Below are 16852 nucleotides of genomic sequence, written 5' to 3'. Positions count from 1 at the left end.
CCAACGAAATACGCGTGGACGGGTTATCTACTTGATCCCAAGGGGGCATGTAACACCTGGGGTCTAAGTAGATGTGGGAAGTGCAGAGCACGCGGTTTGAGAAGAACAAAGAAGGCTGTTTAGATAGGCAGACGTATTTAGGTTTATGCAGACGTAGTTAGGTTGATTGTATGTACATCGGTACTTGAGTTAGGAAGATTGGGGGAGTTAAAACTATATTTCCTAGTATCTAACTATTATTAGACAATAGGGTTGTTGGACTGTTTTGTCCTGCTTTAATATTTGTTGATTCATGGCCTGTTGAGGGTGCTGGAATTTTGGTCATATTTAATTAAGTGTATGACTGTCGCTTTACGGTGTTTGTAAAGTGTGGTACCCTGTGTCTTGTTCTGTTGTGGATCTGTCTGTGCGGTAGAGCACTGGTTTGCTTTTCGTCTTCACTTTCGTTGGCTTAGTATGTTTTCTTGGCATGTTCTGTAAAAACGTTGAATATATTTAGTCTGTATATACGTTGCGCATATTTGTATATTTTGGCAGCGCACATCAGTGTCTTAGTTCTATCCCTAAGGTCTGATTCTTATCAGACGCGATCCCTGAGTGTTGTGGGGAGGCCGGTTGGGCTCTAATCCGTCCCCCTACACGTGACAGGACATCAGTGTTTCACATTTTTTTCTATATTAAACATAGGTGATCAGAGATTACAGAGCTCACCTCAACGAATGTTGTCTTTAAGTAAGGCAAATTAAGTCACACAATTAACCAACAAAAAGTGTACATCCAAAAATGCAAAATTTGTGCAATTTTGATACTTTGGAATAGACCTATATAAAAACTTAAAACTAGTTCTTCATAATGAAAATGTAATTAAAATCCAGCATCTGAAAAGATTGAAGTTTTCATCCCTCGATGCATCATTTGTGCAACTTTGGTTTATATAAGCCTTATAGTTAAAGGTGATAGACCTGCACCCATAACTTTTACAAGGTCTATTATCTGGAAAATGTATGTCGAATTCAGCATCTGAAGCAAGTCCATTAGTGTGCATCCTAAGATGTATCATCCATGCAAGTTTGTTCAACATAGAGCTCAGAGTTACTTGGAAATGAAACCTGTATAAAAAACTAATCTTTTCACTAATCCGGAAAATGTAGGTCAGATTCAGCTTCTGAAGCCAGCCTAGTAGAATGCACCCTTAGATGTACCATCCATGCAAGTTTGGTCATTATAGGGCTCAAAGTTACTTGGAAATGAATCCTGCACCATAAACTTTAACCTGTTTACTCGTCCAGAAAATGTAGGTCAGATTCAGCATCCGAAGCAAGTCTGGTATTATGCATCCTAAGATGTACCATCCAGGCAAGTTTAGTCATTATAGGGTTCATAGTACCTTGGAAATGAAACCTGCACCAAAAATTTTAACCTGTTCACTCAACCGGAAAATGTAGGTCAGATTCAGCATCCGAAGCAAGTCTTGTAATATGCATCCTAAGATGTACCATTGCAAGTTTGGTCATTATAATCATAGAAACTTGGAAATGAAACCTGCACCAAAAACTTTAACCTGTTCACTCAACCGGAAAATGTAGGTCAGATTCAGCATCCGAAGCAAGTCTTGTAATATGCATCCTAAGATGTACCATCCATGCAAGTTTGGTCATTATAGGGCTCATAGAAACTTGGAAATGAAACCTGCACCAAAAATTTTAACCTGTTCACTAAACCGGAAAATGTAGGTCAGATTCAGCATCCGAAGCAAGTCTGGTAGTATGCATCCTAAGATGTACCATCCATGTAAGTTTGGTCAACATAGGGCTTATACTTACTCGGAAATGAGACCTACACCAAAAACTGCACCAAAAATGTTAACCTGCACCAAAAACATTAACCTGGTCATTCCTCTGCTGAAATTGCAGCATCTGAAACTTTGACTGGTACAATGAAAGACATTAGAAACATCTTCCATGCATGTCTAATCAATATAGGACATAGAAGTACTTAAAAAGAAAACTGCTCCAAAAAACTTAACCTTAAGCCAGGACGCCGACGCCGACACCGACGCCGAGGGTATCACATAAGCTCCCCCCAACATCGTTGAGGTGAGCTAAAAATATGTAAGCTCATGGACCATCATACGAAAATATCAGATATCTTCATTAAATAAGCTCTTTTTAGTACTGATAAATCTGGGGGGAAAGTTGAACTTCGATTTTTCGAAGATCGATTTCTCGAATACCATGGATTGTCAAAGTGAGCTTGAAGTCTACTAATTTTTTCTTTATTTACTTAGTTTCCCTTTATACCTCAAATCTTTGTAGATTTCGAAGTTTTTCTTTTTTCCATCTCATTCGAGATAACGAGATGTGACTATTAATTGCCGGAGGTAAAAGATAAATAATACCTGGGGACTTTTATTTGATTCTGCATGGTCGATCTCTCCTAAAGTTGCAAATGATGACGTTAATCGTTATCAGCCCTCTGTGCACTTAGCACAGGTGTTAAGTTTTGGCAGAGCCTGTCAAAACACGAGTCTGCCCTCCTGACCTGATCCCATACTTAGAGAAGCATGCTCCGAGGAAACGGTCGCCATTGCTGCGTTTGGGAGTGAATAGAGCACGTGGATTATTTTTTTTTTCAAAATTTCATTTCTAACCAAAATATTGAACTGGCGGTATTCTGATATTGGTCTGAGGAAGCACCTGATTCACCAGGTAAGAAGTGTGCTCAGAACAGGTATAGGGGAAAGCTAATTCAAAACTTGAAACTTTTTCAATTTCCTATTTGCAAAAATTTTAAATTGCTGAATCAAATATTTAGCGTATTAGCGTATTTATCCAAAAAAAAAAAAAAACCTGGAATTACAACAAAACCTTTTTAAAAAATATGTATATAAATGGTTAATATATTCAAAACACGTCTTCAAACGAATAAAGTTAATAACAAATTAATGGACATTTCTTTAGATGATATAAAATTAATATAATGAAATAAAGTTTCGACGATTACAGACTACATTGATTTTAGAAGTTAGAAAACAATGCTTATATGAACAAGTAACTGTACGTGTAGTTTTTCTGTTAAATTTGTATTCTTTCATGATATTCTTCAAAGTCTTTGGTGGCATTTACTTATTATCTACAATTATTTTAAATCGTTTGGTTTTTCCAATAATTTGATCGAATATTGACCGATGATCGATGTCTGTTGCCCACCACTCACTCCCGATGACCTTAGATTCAACGGACACTGAACGATGATCGGCCATACATCGACTAATCCTTGAAGGATGTATTAATGATGGGTTGCCGATGAGGAGCGATGTGGGCTTCGGTAGAGACATCGCTTAATTTTAACTACAACTTATTTTTTTCCCGATAATCCTTATCAATTCGCCCGATGGCCTCATTCACCGTCCGATTACTATGGGTGTTGGGCTGGCAACCACGTCATTTTTATTTTAAAAACCGCATTGGTTGCCCATCGTGTACCTTATCGCTGGATAATGTGATTGATACTAACTTGAAGAGTATTGCAAGAATTCATGTTTTCCTATTTGCCGAAATAGGTCTGCTGCTGCTAAAACAACAAACATCAATCTCGTGTGATGACGTGCTGCTTCTGGTGTTAACCTGACCAAACGTTATTCTGTGTGACGGAACCTTTAACTATTTGTTCTTTTTAGGAAGACATAAACTTTTTTGTGACTTGGGCCATATCTACCTTTTTTTTAAAACAAACCTATAATTTTCAAAAGATTTAAGAACCCTCTCTACACTGCACACTAAAGAGTTCTGATTCTATGGTATTTTTTAGCAATTAGAGTGATCTGCCCTTAGATCTAAATTCTAAAAAAAATAGAAATTCATAATCAATTCAAGTATTCTTAGCATTTTAAAAGGTCAAGGTACTAGTAAATTAACTGAACATGTTATTTACATGTATTTTCTCTACTGAAGTAATTAACAGTTAATTTCTATTTACTGATACTGTGTTGTGTTTGATTATTTTTCCTGGGGGTAAATGCCACGTACCATATAGTGAAAATTAATCAAAGAAGCTTAATATTAACACCTTTATAGAATATATTTTTCTCAATGTCCAAAAAACGTTTTGCACTGGTGTAGAGAGGGTCCTTAACCAGAATAAAACTTTTGTTTCTAATAAATTAAAAAGATATATATTCTAAATTTTGATGAGCATGTTTGCCACTCACTGTGTTACATGCAATGCTACTCCTCTGCTATTTATGTCCAAGCAAAACAAAACCTAACTCCGCGTACAGAAAGATGCCTCATATATGATTGTCTCCGCGGGGAATCATTCTGTGATACAATGTAGACAAAATCTTTAAAGTGTTTGTAACGTTTTGTAGAATAGGGTTTGAAGTCCGATCACTTGTCTACTCCTTAAAAATAACGAGAGTCGAGGCCCTGATCGCTTAAAACTGCTACTTCTGCCAGCTAAGTGAAAAAAATCATTGCCCTTTCCCCCACCCACCAAGGGGGATGGTTGTTGTTACAATGGTTTTACAATGTGGAGAGAGCCGATGTAGCTTGAAACTGAATTCAATCAAAGCGCAATATATTAAGGCTAATCTTTATATTACCAAAAAAAAAAGGGGGGGGGGTGATGTGATACAAATAATGTCAGCAATGTTGACGGAAGGATCAAAAACTTACAGAATGCTCTAAAACTTTATTTTCAGAGAACAGCCTTTAATTTTAGGAGGCATGATTGCAATGGATCTCTATAACAAAAAAAAAAAAAATACATGTAATAATAATTTAACTTAAAATACATATGATTATACTAAACAAATGAGTAAACAATAAACGCAGTAAAACAAGGAAATTAAAATAAAATTTCGAATTTGTAGCTCAACCCTAACACTCGAATCTCTGAACTTAGTTGCTTTGAAAATCAATTCAAAATTCACAGGTTTGGTGGAAGGTAGACTTAGGCTTAATATTTATAAACAGTTTGACTACTCGATGTTCAAGACATATAGGTACTTGTTTCGGAAATAAATTATTAACCCAAAGTATAATAATGTCCTCTAAAAAAATTTGAATTTTTCAATTAAAATTTGTAATTGTCATATATAAATTTTAATTGAAAAATTCAAATTTTTGTAGAGGACAATAATATGCGTTATTCTTCTACTGTGGGTTAAAAAATTATTTCCGAAACAAGCGTCTGTGGTTCAAGAGTAAAGAAGGCGATTTTTAAAGATAGTGTTTAAATGGTTTTAGCCCCACCCCTCAAGGGTTCAATGATTTTCGATGATATTCGATTTTTCCCCTCCATCAATTGATGCCACATGCCAAAAATGATTTAAGCAGAAATATATTCAGTTGTTCACGGAAAAAAATTGAAAATGTAAATTACGAACGACGCACATCTCACAACGACGGACGGAAAAAGGATGCACTGGTCATCCGAAAAACTCAGGTGACCAAAAATTTGTTAATTCGCACAGGAAATTCAAACGAGTAATACTTTTCTGTTTTCTTACCCTTTGTTTTAAATTCTATATGAAATACATTTATAAGATACTTAGTATTTAGACAATTAAAAAATGCAGCAGTTTAAATGAGAATGGACTAAGATTCATTTTAATGAAATTCTTTTACATGCGAATACCAAGAAATGCTAATATATTGTATAAACATTTACTATCTTTGCTTATATATATGTACAAGAAATTTTTATGCATTTCATAGCAAGACCTTTTTGGACTTAAACCTATTTTATCAATAGAAAGAGTACGTTCGTGTTTGTTTTTTTTTTTTAGCAAACGTTTTAAGATGTCAGACGTGACAAATCATAAAGAGGCAACAGAGGACGATGTAGAGCAAACGATATTTGTGAACCAAAACGAGGTCAGCGTTATAGAAAATGAGGTCAATGTTAACAAACGAATTGATCGACACATCATATACGGGGTCGAGGAACATCCCCCAATCTACCTTACCGTCATCTCAGGCTTTCAGGTAAAAATTGGTTTTAAATATATAACAATATTACAATATAAAATTTTTTTTTCTATAAAAATTAATTGCAGAATATAAATTTTGAAAGCTTTTATTTCATAGTTTGAATCCTTAACGATATAACTGAATCCTTCAATAAGTCGATCATAGACAATTATGCCAAAAGATATGGTCTCCCTTTGTCAGCAAAACCTAAACGTGCATGGCATTGAAATCATACAAGTTTATCTTTTAAAAAAGATAGGTGAGCTAGCGCCGTAGCAATTTTTTAACACAGAAAGGAATGTCCGTGATCAAGTGATTCATTTTTCAGAATTCTTTAATGTTTATCGAGGCTGGAGTGTGATAAAGTTATAAATTGTTTTGTGAAGTGTATTTTATAGACTCATATGTAAGAAACGAGGGGGGGGGGGGGGTTGACCTATTGGAGTGTTGGCGCAACGGAACATTTATGACCTTTACTGGAGAGGGGGGACTCTTTATATTGTACGAGCTGGTTTAGAAATAGAATTTCTTGGCAATGTAGCAAAGAAAATACAGGGGAGTTAAAAGGAATATAGAAAATAACTCAAAGTGTATGTTGTATAAAGAAATCCAGAGAGTTCCGAATGTGAAGATGTGAAGTAGTTTGGTTCTTTGGGTCATTTTTGTCAAGAACGGTTAAAAGTCATACACATCAGAATTTTTTTTTATATAAAAATTGGATTTATTCGTTATTTTTAGTGTAAATTCTTGTTTCTTGAATTTGTAAGATTGGCTGAATTGACCAATCAGAAATTAGAGTCTATCTTTGGTTGTGCTTAGACTAAAGAAAAACCTCCCTCGTCTTTGTTTAGAACAATCAGATAATGACTCGGGCTTTTTCGTCAGAAAAAAAAGGAAATTTGAAGTATTACAATTACGTAGTAATCTTTAAACTGTAAGCTACACAATAGATAAACATAGTTATTTAACAAGTTTGGCTTTCCAGAAAGCCTGAAATGTCATCTCTTTGGTATCAATAATGTCAAAGAAATAAAACAGAAGGGAAATATTTTAAGGTCGAGATCTAGTAAATGACAGGTGCCTACAGATTTATCAAATTTGAGAAATAAGTTCCTTTATTGATGCTTTACAACTTTAGCTAGGTCAAATATTTTATATAGGCATAATTTGTAGGTAAACAAGATGAAAAACTGTAGTTTATATTGTCATTTTCAATGAAAAATTAAGAGAACCAGTCATGAATATGGGAGTTTTTTTCATATTCAACAAAGAAAATGTATTCAGATTGCCTACAGTCTCTTAGAAAACGGTAATTAGTATGTTCATGGCCTCTTCTTTAAACTAATATCAAAATTAATGTAGGTATCCGGCTTTTTTCATATGATTTCAAATTGAATGTCATGAAAATACCCTATTTTCTACATAATTCTGGAAAAGCCGTAAAGTACGGGAAAAACAAAGTTGAAATTGATTATGACGTCATAATGGATCTAGCACCAAAAAATTAGTCTAAAAATATTTACTAGGAATTGACCTTAATGCAATGAATATATGGATTATTATACCTGAAGTTCCCAATGACTTATTCAGCAAACAGAAAACTAAACTGACAGGTATTTTAAAATAAGCAAGGGTAGATGGAACGTTGCATATCTTTAAAATGATGTTTTGTACGGATCCAAGTTAGATCATTCTAACTAAAGCAAGAGCAGTCCAAAGATTATTCCTACCCACGTAGCTTAAGTATTTAAACCTTTCGACAAGAAGCCAAATATACCTACGTTTCGCTCACTTTTAGGAAAAAGTCCTAGGGGCAGTGTGCTTTTAGGAGTGATTTAACTATGGATACTACTACAAATATATATATAGAAATCACGTCATTGTCAATTCTCCTTGTGTGGGTTACCAATTTTATAAGGCATAGTGTTGAGGATCTATATATATATACGACACACCAAAACTTTTTTTTTATAAGCATCGTACTTCTTTTCTAAATTTTCCTTGGCTTTCAAGGCAAATGGGCCTAAACCGAAAGTAGATCACACACTTCTAAGCTAGTTCTTCTAAAAAAGTAAACCAGTTTACAGGCTTCTCTCTGAACTCCTTGTGTAGATTCTCACTGTGATATTGTAAAAGACGTTAGTTGCCAATCTCCTACAAATTAATGGCGGCTTACTCTCTCAGGACTTTATGTATGAGCCGGCATACAATCTTAATGTGTCATCTCCCGAGGGAGATGACAATGATACAACGAAATTGTTATCGTACGGTCTATCTATAGTAGTTTTCCCAGTTTTCCCAGAATGCACGACCGTGAAGCCGAGCATTTTTTGCGTTTTCTTTGGAATTTTTTTTTTTTGCTAAAAAGTTATCATGTCCTTGTATGTTTGTTATCAAGCTAATTCACTAAAAAAAAATCATTGTTTCCCTAATTTTTGGCCCGTTCGGCGCACAGGCACCCGTTTCGTATATATATGTGGCACCCCTTCTTAAAAAAGCACGGGGTGTCCTGTAGTTCGGCGTCTCTTCTCAGTCTAAATATTTAATAATATAGCCACGTCTTTCGACTCCATGCAATGCCAGACAATATTAACTTTTACTTGTATTCAGTATATAGGGAACAAACGTTTACTTGATCATGTAAATTTATATCCATGTCAATATTGCAGCATGCCTTGATTTCCCTCTCTGGTGTGGTGGCCGTGTCTCTCCTGGTTGCTGACGTCACATGTGCTGAGAGATATGACGACATCAAAACCAGGCTCCTTAGCTCATCCCTCTTGATGTGTGGAATTTGTACTCTTCTTATGTCGCTAATAGGTTCTCGGTAAAGCTTCTTTTTCCTTTCAAAGCATCCTTTTTGAAATTCAAAAACTGGAGATATTTCATGGGTACAAATTGTGCCCCGTTATTACCAGATCTATTTTGAATTCAAATGAAGCAGAGTTTATTCTAAATATTATACATGAGAAAAAAAACACAGGTCGTGACCTTCAACTCGAAATTTAGATATAGGCCTACTGACGAACTCATTATCAATTGTTACTTCAATTAATGTTGACTCGATATATCCCAGTGAGTTTGTTAAAATTAAAGATACCACAGAGACTGACGCATATTTTTCATAGCTTGATTTTTTTTTTTTTTAGAAAAAGACGTTAATAGTACGTATCTTAAAACTTTATATGTTTAACGTTATGACTTCAACTTTCCAACCACCAACTTCCTTTACATATGAAGAAAAATACCCATATCACCTTCAAACAGGGGTTACTTCTCTCAGTTGATTCGATAGCTAGGAGCATAGACCTAATCTTAGGTTTATGCTTGTAGCATGCTTTACGTACGAACAATTTCTAAATGAGGCAAACTACTAACAAATAGTTGATGAAACAAGGATACCAGTAGTCTATAGTAAAGATAACGAAATTTGGGCCTAATTAAGTTCAAACGTATGAAAATAATGAAAGGTAATTAGGTTCAAAAGTTCATTGGAACAATACAGGTAGAAAGTAGAGCAAACACAGAACTCGAAAAACATCAGAGGTTGTATCAGATATCATGTACACTGTAGGATTAAGCATTTCATGTCGACCGGTCACACCTACCTTGTGCTTCTTATAATAATCAGACAAACGGAAAAATCTGAAAAAAAGAAAAATCATGGCATAACAATTTATATGAAAAACGTCAGCATTCATTGCTTCAACAGATAGAAGATTATGTGAATATCGACTTTAAACGAGACAATTAATTTTCTTGTAGTTGCAACGTATTTTGCTCATAGGTCGGTCTTTCCCTCCCTTCTCCCCATTTTCATATTGATGAATCATTCTGTAAACAATTTAACAAACAACTTCTCCAAAAAAGATTGGCTGCTGCAAAATATGTAAGAATAGTTCAGGGAATCCTTTTTTTTTTCTTTTTTTTTTGTAAACCATTAAATTTTCGGAGCTTAAATCAGCTCCAAGGGAAAAATAAAATTTAAATCGTAAACCATTAAATTATATATTATTTGGCTACTGCGAAAATGTAAAAGAAGTTCAGCTCCAAGGGAAAAATAAAATTTACAAAATGGCATGGAGGAATTTGAAAAGAAAACAAGCAGATTTAAAGATTTGTGGTCCCCCATTTTCGGTGTCTTAATGGATGTGATGCTATTATTTATGGCATATTGTGTCAAATATGAATAACCTATCATATGTCATTCAAAAAGATATCACCAAAGTTACGGATTTTTTTGAGAATTGATCAACGTGAAGGTTAAGGGGTCGAAAATGAAAGCATGCTCTGAAATATCTTGTCAAAGGTAAATTATAAATGCGCATGTCACATATGAAAGACCTTTCTCTTCTCAATCGAAAGTAAAAAGCACTATTAAATTTTTTTTTTGAAAAGTATGTCAAACTTTAAGGTCAAGGGGTAAAAAATTATAGCATATTTGGAAATATTTTGTCAAAAGTATTGTACTTGTGAAATACGAAAGCCCTATCTCTTCTCAATCAAAAGTTATGGCCAGAAATTTTGTGACACACGGCATTGTGTTTTACATGTTCTAACATTTTTCTAGAAAAAATGTGCTCTACTTGTGGGTCTCTCAGGAAAAAGAACATTTCCCATTTTTTGTAGTCTTCCATTATTTCAAGGAGCGGCCTCAGATTTTCTCATTCCTTTGTTAGCCATGCAGGTATTGGATCCCACTAAATGTGACCCGACCAATCATATTGCTATAGGTATGGTATTGATTTGTATTTCATATTATACTTCAGAAAAATAGAGATTCCAAAAACAAAAAATTAGCGAGACTCCAGCTATACTTCTGCATGAACCATGGTCTTTTCACCTTTAGATTGTTTTCCCACCCCTTGTCCTTTTCCAAAAGTAAATATCAGGCATGACAGTTATATTGAAATGCTTTTTATTACCATGCTAAAAAAAAATTAACAGGAACTCTAAGGGATACGCTCTTCTATTCCACGTTTCTCTTTCTTACAAATACCGGTATTGGATTGAAAACCAGCTAATGGCATTTTATTGTTTTGTTCCTACGACTTCCTATTCTAGAGATTTGAAATTATCGTTATACGTTCTGCACTGCACGCGACATAAAAAGACACATATCTGGTAGATAGCTCTATTTAATATAATTATATTCAATCATGTACTTTAACCTTTCAGCTCAAAATATAAGTCTTGCAATGAATGAAAGTGACCATGAATCTGATCAAAGGGAATTTGTACTGGACAATATCCGTGAGGTATGTCCATTTTTTGTTTAGATCATATATGTCTCTATAAAATCGTTCTGTGTATGGTCGTCTTTTCTGGAAGTACATAGATAAATAAGCAAATAAACTAAACACAAATTAAGCTTCCTCGAGCATTCCAGATTCCAATTTGTGTTTACATGAATTAAGTCTCTTCTCTCTGTTTAATTTGTTCGGAAGTTATAAGAAGAATGAACAAAATCACAATAAGCATTACCAAATGAGCAAACGAACTCTGTATCATGATGTTAATTCAGTTACAGGGAAGTTTGGTTGCAGCTGGAGCATTCCAGTTTCTGATTGGAGCGACAGGTCTCGTAAGTCTTCTGCTACGTTTTATTGGACCAATCACAATCGTTCCTACACTCTTTCTCAGTGTCGTCTTTCTCGTCCGCGCTGCAGTCAAATTCGTCAAGTTCCACTGGGGAATAGCTTTTCTGTAAGTAGTAAGCTATCAATTTAAGCACTCAGAACTGTTTTCTTGACCGTCTTTCCGATTTTTAAAGACCCACCTTACATTTTATTACCAAAATGACATGATTTGTTTAAAATACATTTTCAGTGTTGCGGCTATTTCTATGATTTTATTCCTTTATCTCGGTCATAAGAAAACACCGGTACCTATGTGGACCAAGAAGAAAAGATTCCATATATTTTGGTTTCCTCTGCACCAAATATACTCTGTGAGTTTAACTGCATGTTTACTAGATTTGTTTGTGCAAAACAAATATTTTACAAGTATTCAATGATATGCCTTTTTACATTACAAATCATCGTCTTGATCTGATTTGTGTTTAACCCTATCCCCATTGCAGATTTTACTATATTTAATGAAAATAGAAATTACTAAGTATTCATTGTTATTTGTTGTTTCCATTGTGGAATTTAATTACATGTATGCCTTTCTTTTACCTTTCAGTATAAAAAACATCTGTATATTTACAGATTCTAATCGCCATTGTGATAGGCTGGATATTTTCCGCCATTTTGACCGCTTGTGGCGTGTTCGATAAGGATGACATTTATACTCGAACAGATTCCAGACTCAATATAGTATACGATGCTGCTTGGTTTCAATTACCATATCCAGGTAAATTGTGAAAAAAGAATATTTTTGCTCCAACGATATAATGTGCAATTAAAGAAACAAAACAAAAACGTGTGATATAGTACCCCGGTATTTGTTTCTGTAAGAAACACTTAATAATAAGAAAATCAGTGAATGAGTGAAATCCATGATTTAGTACTAACTTCTTTAAAAGTTGCCCTGTATACGGTGTTTAGCTCTACTGGTCAGAGACCAAAAGAGCTTATGCGATAGTAAGGTGTCCGTCATCCGTCCGTATGTCTAGCTGTCTGTCTGTAAACAATTTTTCAAAACGCTACACCTCCTACAGTTTTGGTCTGATTTCCATATAAGTTGGCACACAAGTAGACTACACTAAGATACATAAAATAGTGCATCGGTTTTTGATTTCGATGAACGGTGTTGCCATGGTTAATAAAAATAGAATTTTCTGTGAAATTCCTTTAAAACGCTACTCCTTCTACAGTTTTGGTCTGATTTCAATATAACTTGGCACACAAGTAAACTACACTAAGATACATAAAATAATGCATCGGATTTTGATTTCGATGAACGGTTTTGCCATGGTTACTAAAAATAGAATTTTCTGTGAAATTCCTTTAAAACGCTACTCCTTTTACAGTTTTGGTCTGATTTCAATATTACTCGGCATACAAGTAGACTAAACTAAGATACATAAAATAGAGCATCGGATTTTGATTTCGATGAACGTTTTTGCCATGGTTACTAAAAATAGAATTTTCTGTGAAATTCATTTAAAACGCTACTCCTTTTACAGTTTTGGTCTGATTTCAATATTACTTGGCATACAAGTAGACTAAACTAAGATACATAAAATAGAACATCGGATTTTGATTTCAATGAATAGTTTTGCTATGGTTACTAAAAATAGAATTTTCTATGAAATTCATTTAAAATGCTACTCCTTGTACAGTTTTGGTCTGATTTTAAAATAACTTTGCACACAAGTAGACTACACTAAGATACATAAAACTATGCATCGGTTTCCGATTTTGATGAACAGTGTTGCCATGGTTACTAAAAATAGAATTTTCTGTGAAATTCCTTTAAAACGCTACTCCTTCTACAGTTTTGGTCTGATGGCAATGGCTTCTTTTCTCATCCTTTGTTATATGTACAAACCAGTAGAGCTACAGTCTCGACAGAGACTTCTGGTTTTTATTAAACATATAATTGTAATGCTTATTTTTATTTTGGATTTGTTTTAATGCTGCTTTTTTCTGAAGAAAATGATGTTATCGTGATTAGAAACTGAATACCTTTAGGTCAGTTCGGAGGAATTTCTTGGAGCACCAGTGTCTTTACTGGCTTTCTTCTCGGGACTATTACTTCCATCCTAGATTCTATCGGAGATTATTACGCTATTGCTAAAACGTGCAATGTTCCTCCGCCCCCTTCTCATAGTGTTAACCGTGGTATAGCGATAGAGGGACTGTGTAGCCTTGTTGCAGGGTTGCTGGGTTGCGGTCATGCAACAACAACTAATGGTGGAAACATTGGGGCAGTCGGGGCAACGAGGGTAGGAAATGTTTTTGCTATTTTTACTTTAAAATGATGGGGAAGGGTAGCAAGAGCAAAAAAAGCAAAGATTTAATTAATATTTCATTATTTCTAAACCTGAAAGAATATCACAAGAATGTTTCGTAAACCTTTAGTATGCTTCCATTAAACTCAAGCTTATGAGGACTTTTGTTTTAGGTAGCCAGTCGTGACGTTTTTATAGTGGTTGGGATCATTTACGTGTTGTTTGGAATCATTGGAAAAATCTCGGCAGTTTTCCTCATAATACCCTATCCTGTTTTGGGCGGAGCTTTGGTGCTTATGTACGGAATGTTCAACGGAGTGGTCCTGTCCAATCTGCAAGTCATCAACCTGAATTCTAGCCGAAATCTCGCTATCATTGGCATCGCGATCTTGTTTGGAATGATGGTGCCGTATTGGTTGGAAACTACCCCGGACGCAATACAGACAGGTATTTTACGGATTTAAAAACCTTTCGAAAATTGGAAATTATTATGAAATGAAATTGAATTATAGATATTCAAAAATCAATATTAAAATGATTTTAAACAGGTTCGGAATCACGTGATGGCGTGATAAAAATGTTACTGGCTAATCCCAATCTATGTGGAGGTGTCTTAGCATGTTTCCTTGACAACACGGTAAAGGGTAGGTATTTTATTTTTTCATGCTTTAAATCTACATTGTATTCAGAACAGATATTAAGTAGTTTTATATTTAAGTTTATAAATGTTCTGTGTTTAGGCTCTCTAGAGGAGCGAGGGATAGCAGCCTGGAAAAAGATGATTGACGATAAGGGAGGTAACTCACTACAAGGCGACTCTAGTGTTTATAATATTTATATTCCTGAAAAATTAAAACGCAATCGGTTCATCCAACGACTTCCCTTTATTCCTCCATTACGGGATTAAGAACCTTTTGTAGTGTGAACGAATAAGCATTTTACATTTTATTTATTCTTAATTTTATAATGCTTTTTAATATTTTTATACAAAGGCACCTATACATTGTACTGTAATAAAGAAGAATGAATGAATGTGCAGTTACATTATTTTTTCTGAGAAATCTTATGCTTATCTTATTTAAGTTTATACACGAGAGAGAGAGAGAGAGAGAGAGAGAGAGAGAGAGAGAGAGAGAGAGAGAGATCTTTGGAGATTTTAAACCAAATTAAGTCTTGAAAAAGTTTCAAAAGCCAATGGTTAAGATTTTACCTAGATTTCTATCAAAGTAAAGCTATATGTCTCTTGATAAAGTCTTAATTTGATTTTTTATTTTAAAGACAAGTTAGTAGAACTAGATCTAGAGGTGCTGTGAGCAATGTTTTGTTCTGAGAGAACAGAAATAAGTGTTGGATCAAAAAGTAAAAATAAAAGAGGTGCACAATGGCATTCTATAATAAAGAATCAATGAAAGCCTTATTAAAATTTTATCCAGTGGTTTAGGAGGAGTTGAATATAAGAGATGGCTACCCCAAAGCGTAACAGACGGATGGACGTAGAGACAGACGGACGGATGACGTACCGACGGACGAACATCCCGATCACTAGGGTGAGAGAGAGAGAGGGTGTGTATGTGAAATTTTTAGTAGTCGATAAGGCCCCGACTGAAAATATATGGCTGTGCCTCCCCCCCCCCCCCCACCACCACCACAAACTAAAATTGATGTCTACGCACGAACATGCACCTTCCGATTAAATTTCGGCTAACGTAATGAAACGCTCTTACTGAAACGCAAGTCGTCCTGGCAGTGCTGAATTTACGCCAGCCACAGGGGCCTTTGATGTTTTCAACCTTTTTTCATAAATAGAAAAATCCCCCATACTATGAATAATGGGGGGATTTTCTATTGATGAAAAGAAAGGTTGAAAACGACAATCGCCTCTGACGCCAGCGTAGATTTACTGGTCGTACGACCTTTTTTTCAGTTGCTTCGAAGCCAAAGTGCTCCAACCCAGTTTATAGCGTATAAATTGGATGGCTATTAAATTCTTTCCTTATATTTATTTTTTTTTAATTTTTCATATAAATATTTATCTATTTATAATTTAATTTTCAATCACTTATCATAAGAAAATAAGACGATTACTCTTATGACTTCTAATCGATACGTTTTTGACGCAAGTCATTAAAACTTACGCAACATTATACATTTATTGACTGAGTTCTCGGGCAACATGCGTTTTGTCGGACCCAAGAACCAAACTGTCTGCCTGAGGCCATTAGGCCGAAGGCAGACAGTTTGGTTCGAGGGTCGACAAAACGCATTTTGCCCGAGAACTCAGTCAATAAATGTTTTGTTATACCTTTCAGTTTATTATTTTTTTTTTAAAACATGTATTTTGTACTGTCTTTAATTTCGTAATGTAACAACAAGACCGTCACTTTTAAAAACCAACGAATGAAAATGAGATTAAGCTCCGCCCATTCTGTGACGTAAGTGGTCCAACATCTCACTCAGCGGTCCAACATCTCATTCAGCGGTCCAACATCGATTTTTTTTTATGCCCGCTCAGCAAAACATTAGAAATGTTAGACTTTTTTCGTATAGATTTGTATAGGAACAAATTTTTAAAGGTATAACAAAGTTTTTTTTCAAATGGAATTAATTTTTACCCCATCGAACAACTGGTTAAATTATGACGATACGAAACTTATCTATTCATAAAGAGAAATGTTTAGGCATGGGATGTTTGTGTACGAGATATTTTACATGCAGTGTGCTCAGAATTCCACAAACGTGAGGCTGGATCGTGTTGCTGAATCTAATTTTTGTTAAGTCTGCTAGTAGGACGATTTTTAAAGGCAAGGCCGCTTTTCAAAAATTGTTTGTTTGCCCTCTCCCGACTGACTGGCTAAAAATGTCCAGACTCAAAAACTTTTTTTCAAACTTCTTCAATCCCATCAACGATGTTAAAATTTTCTGGATGAAAAAAAATTACCTACTTACCTATCGACCCTACTTTTTTAAACCTGAGTCG

At 34.8% G+C, this 16852-nt stretch overlaps 1 protein-coding gene across 1 annotated transcript; it reads left to right on the top strand.

The window, feature by feature from the left end:
- The first annotated feature begins 2340 nt into the window (after positions 1-2340).
- Positions 2341-14907, top strand: LOC134250190 (solute carrier family 23 member 2-like). Its single transcript, XM_062732542.1, has 12 exons — positions 2341-2708; positions 5792-5990; positions 8645-8802; positions 10605-10708; positions 11154-11233; positions 11500-11681; positions 11805-11925; positions 12188-12332; positions 13616-13869; positions 14049-14322; positions 14424-14519; positions 14616-14907. The coding sequence occupies exons 2-12, from the start codon at positions 5805-5807 to the stop codon at positions 14780-14782; spliced, it is 1767 nt and encodes a 588-aa protein (XP_062588526.1). The 5' UTR covers positions 2341-2708; positions 5792-5804; the 3' UTR covers positions 14783-14907.
- Positions 14908-16852: the final 1945 nt, after the last annotated feature.

This window comes from Saccostrea cucullata, unplaced genomic scaffold (genome assembly GCF_032062105.1).
Source record: "Saccostrea cucullata isolate Sc308-1 unplaced genomic scaffold, CSIRO_AGI_Scuc_v1 ctg44, whole genome shotgun sequence".
NCBI lineage: Eukaryota > Metazoa > Mollusca > Bivalvia > Ostreida > Ostreidae > Saccostrea > Saccostrea cuccullata.
This window is presented reverse-complemented; position numbering and strand designations above follow the sequence as displayed.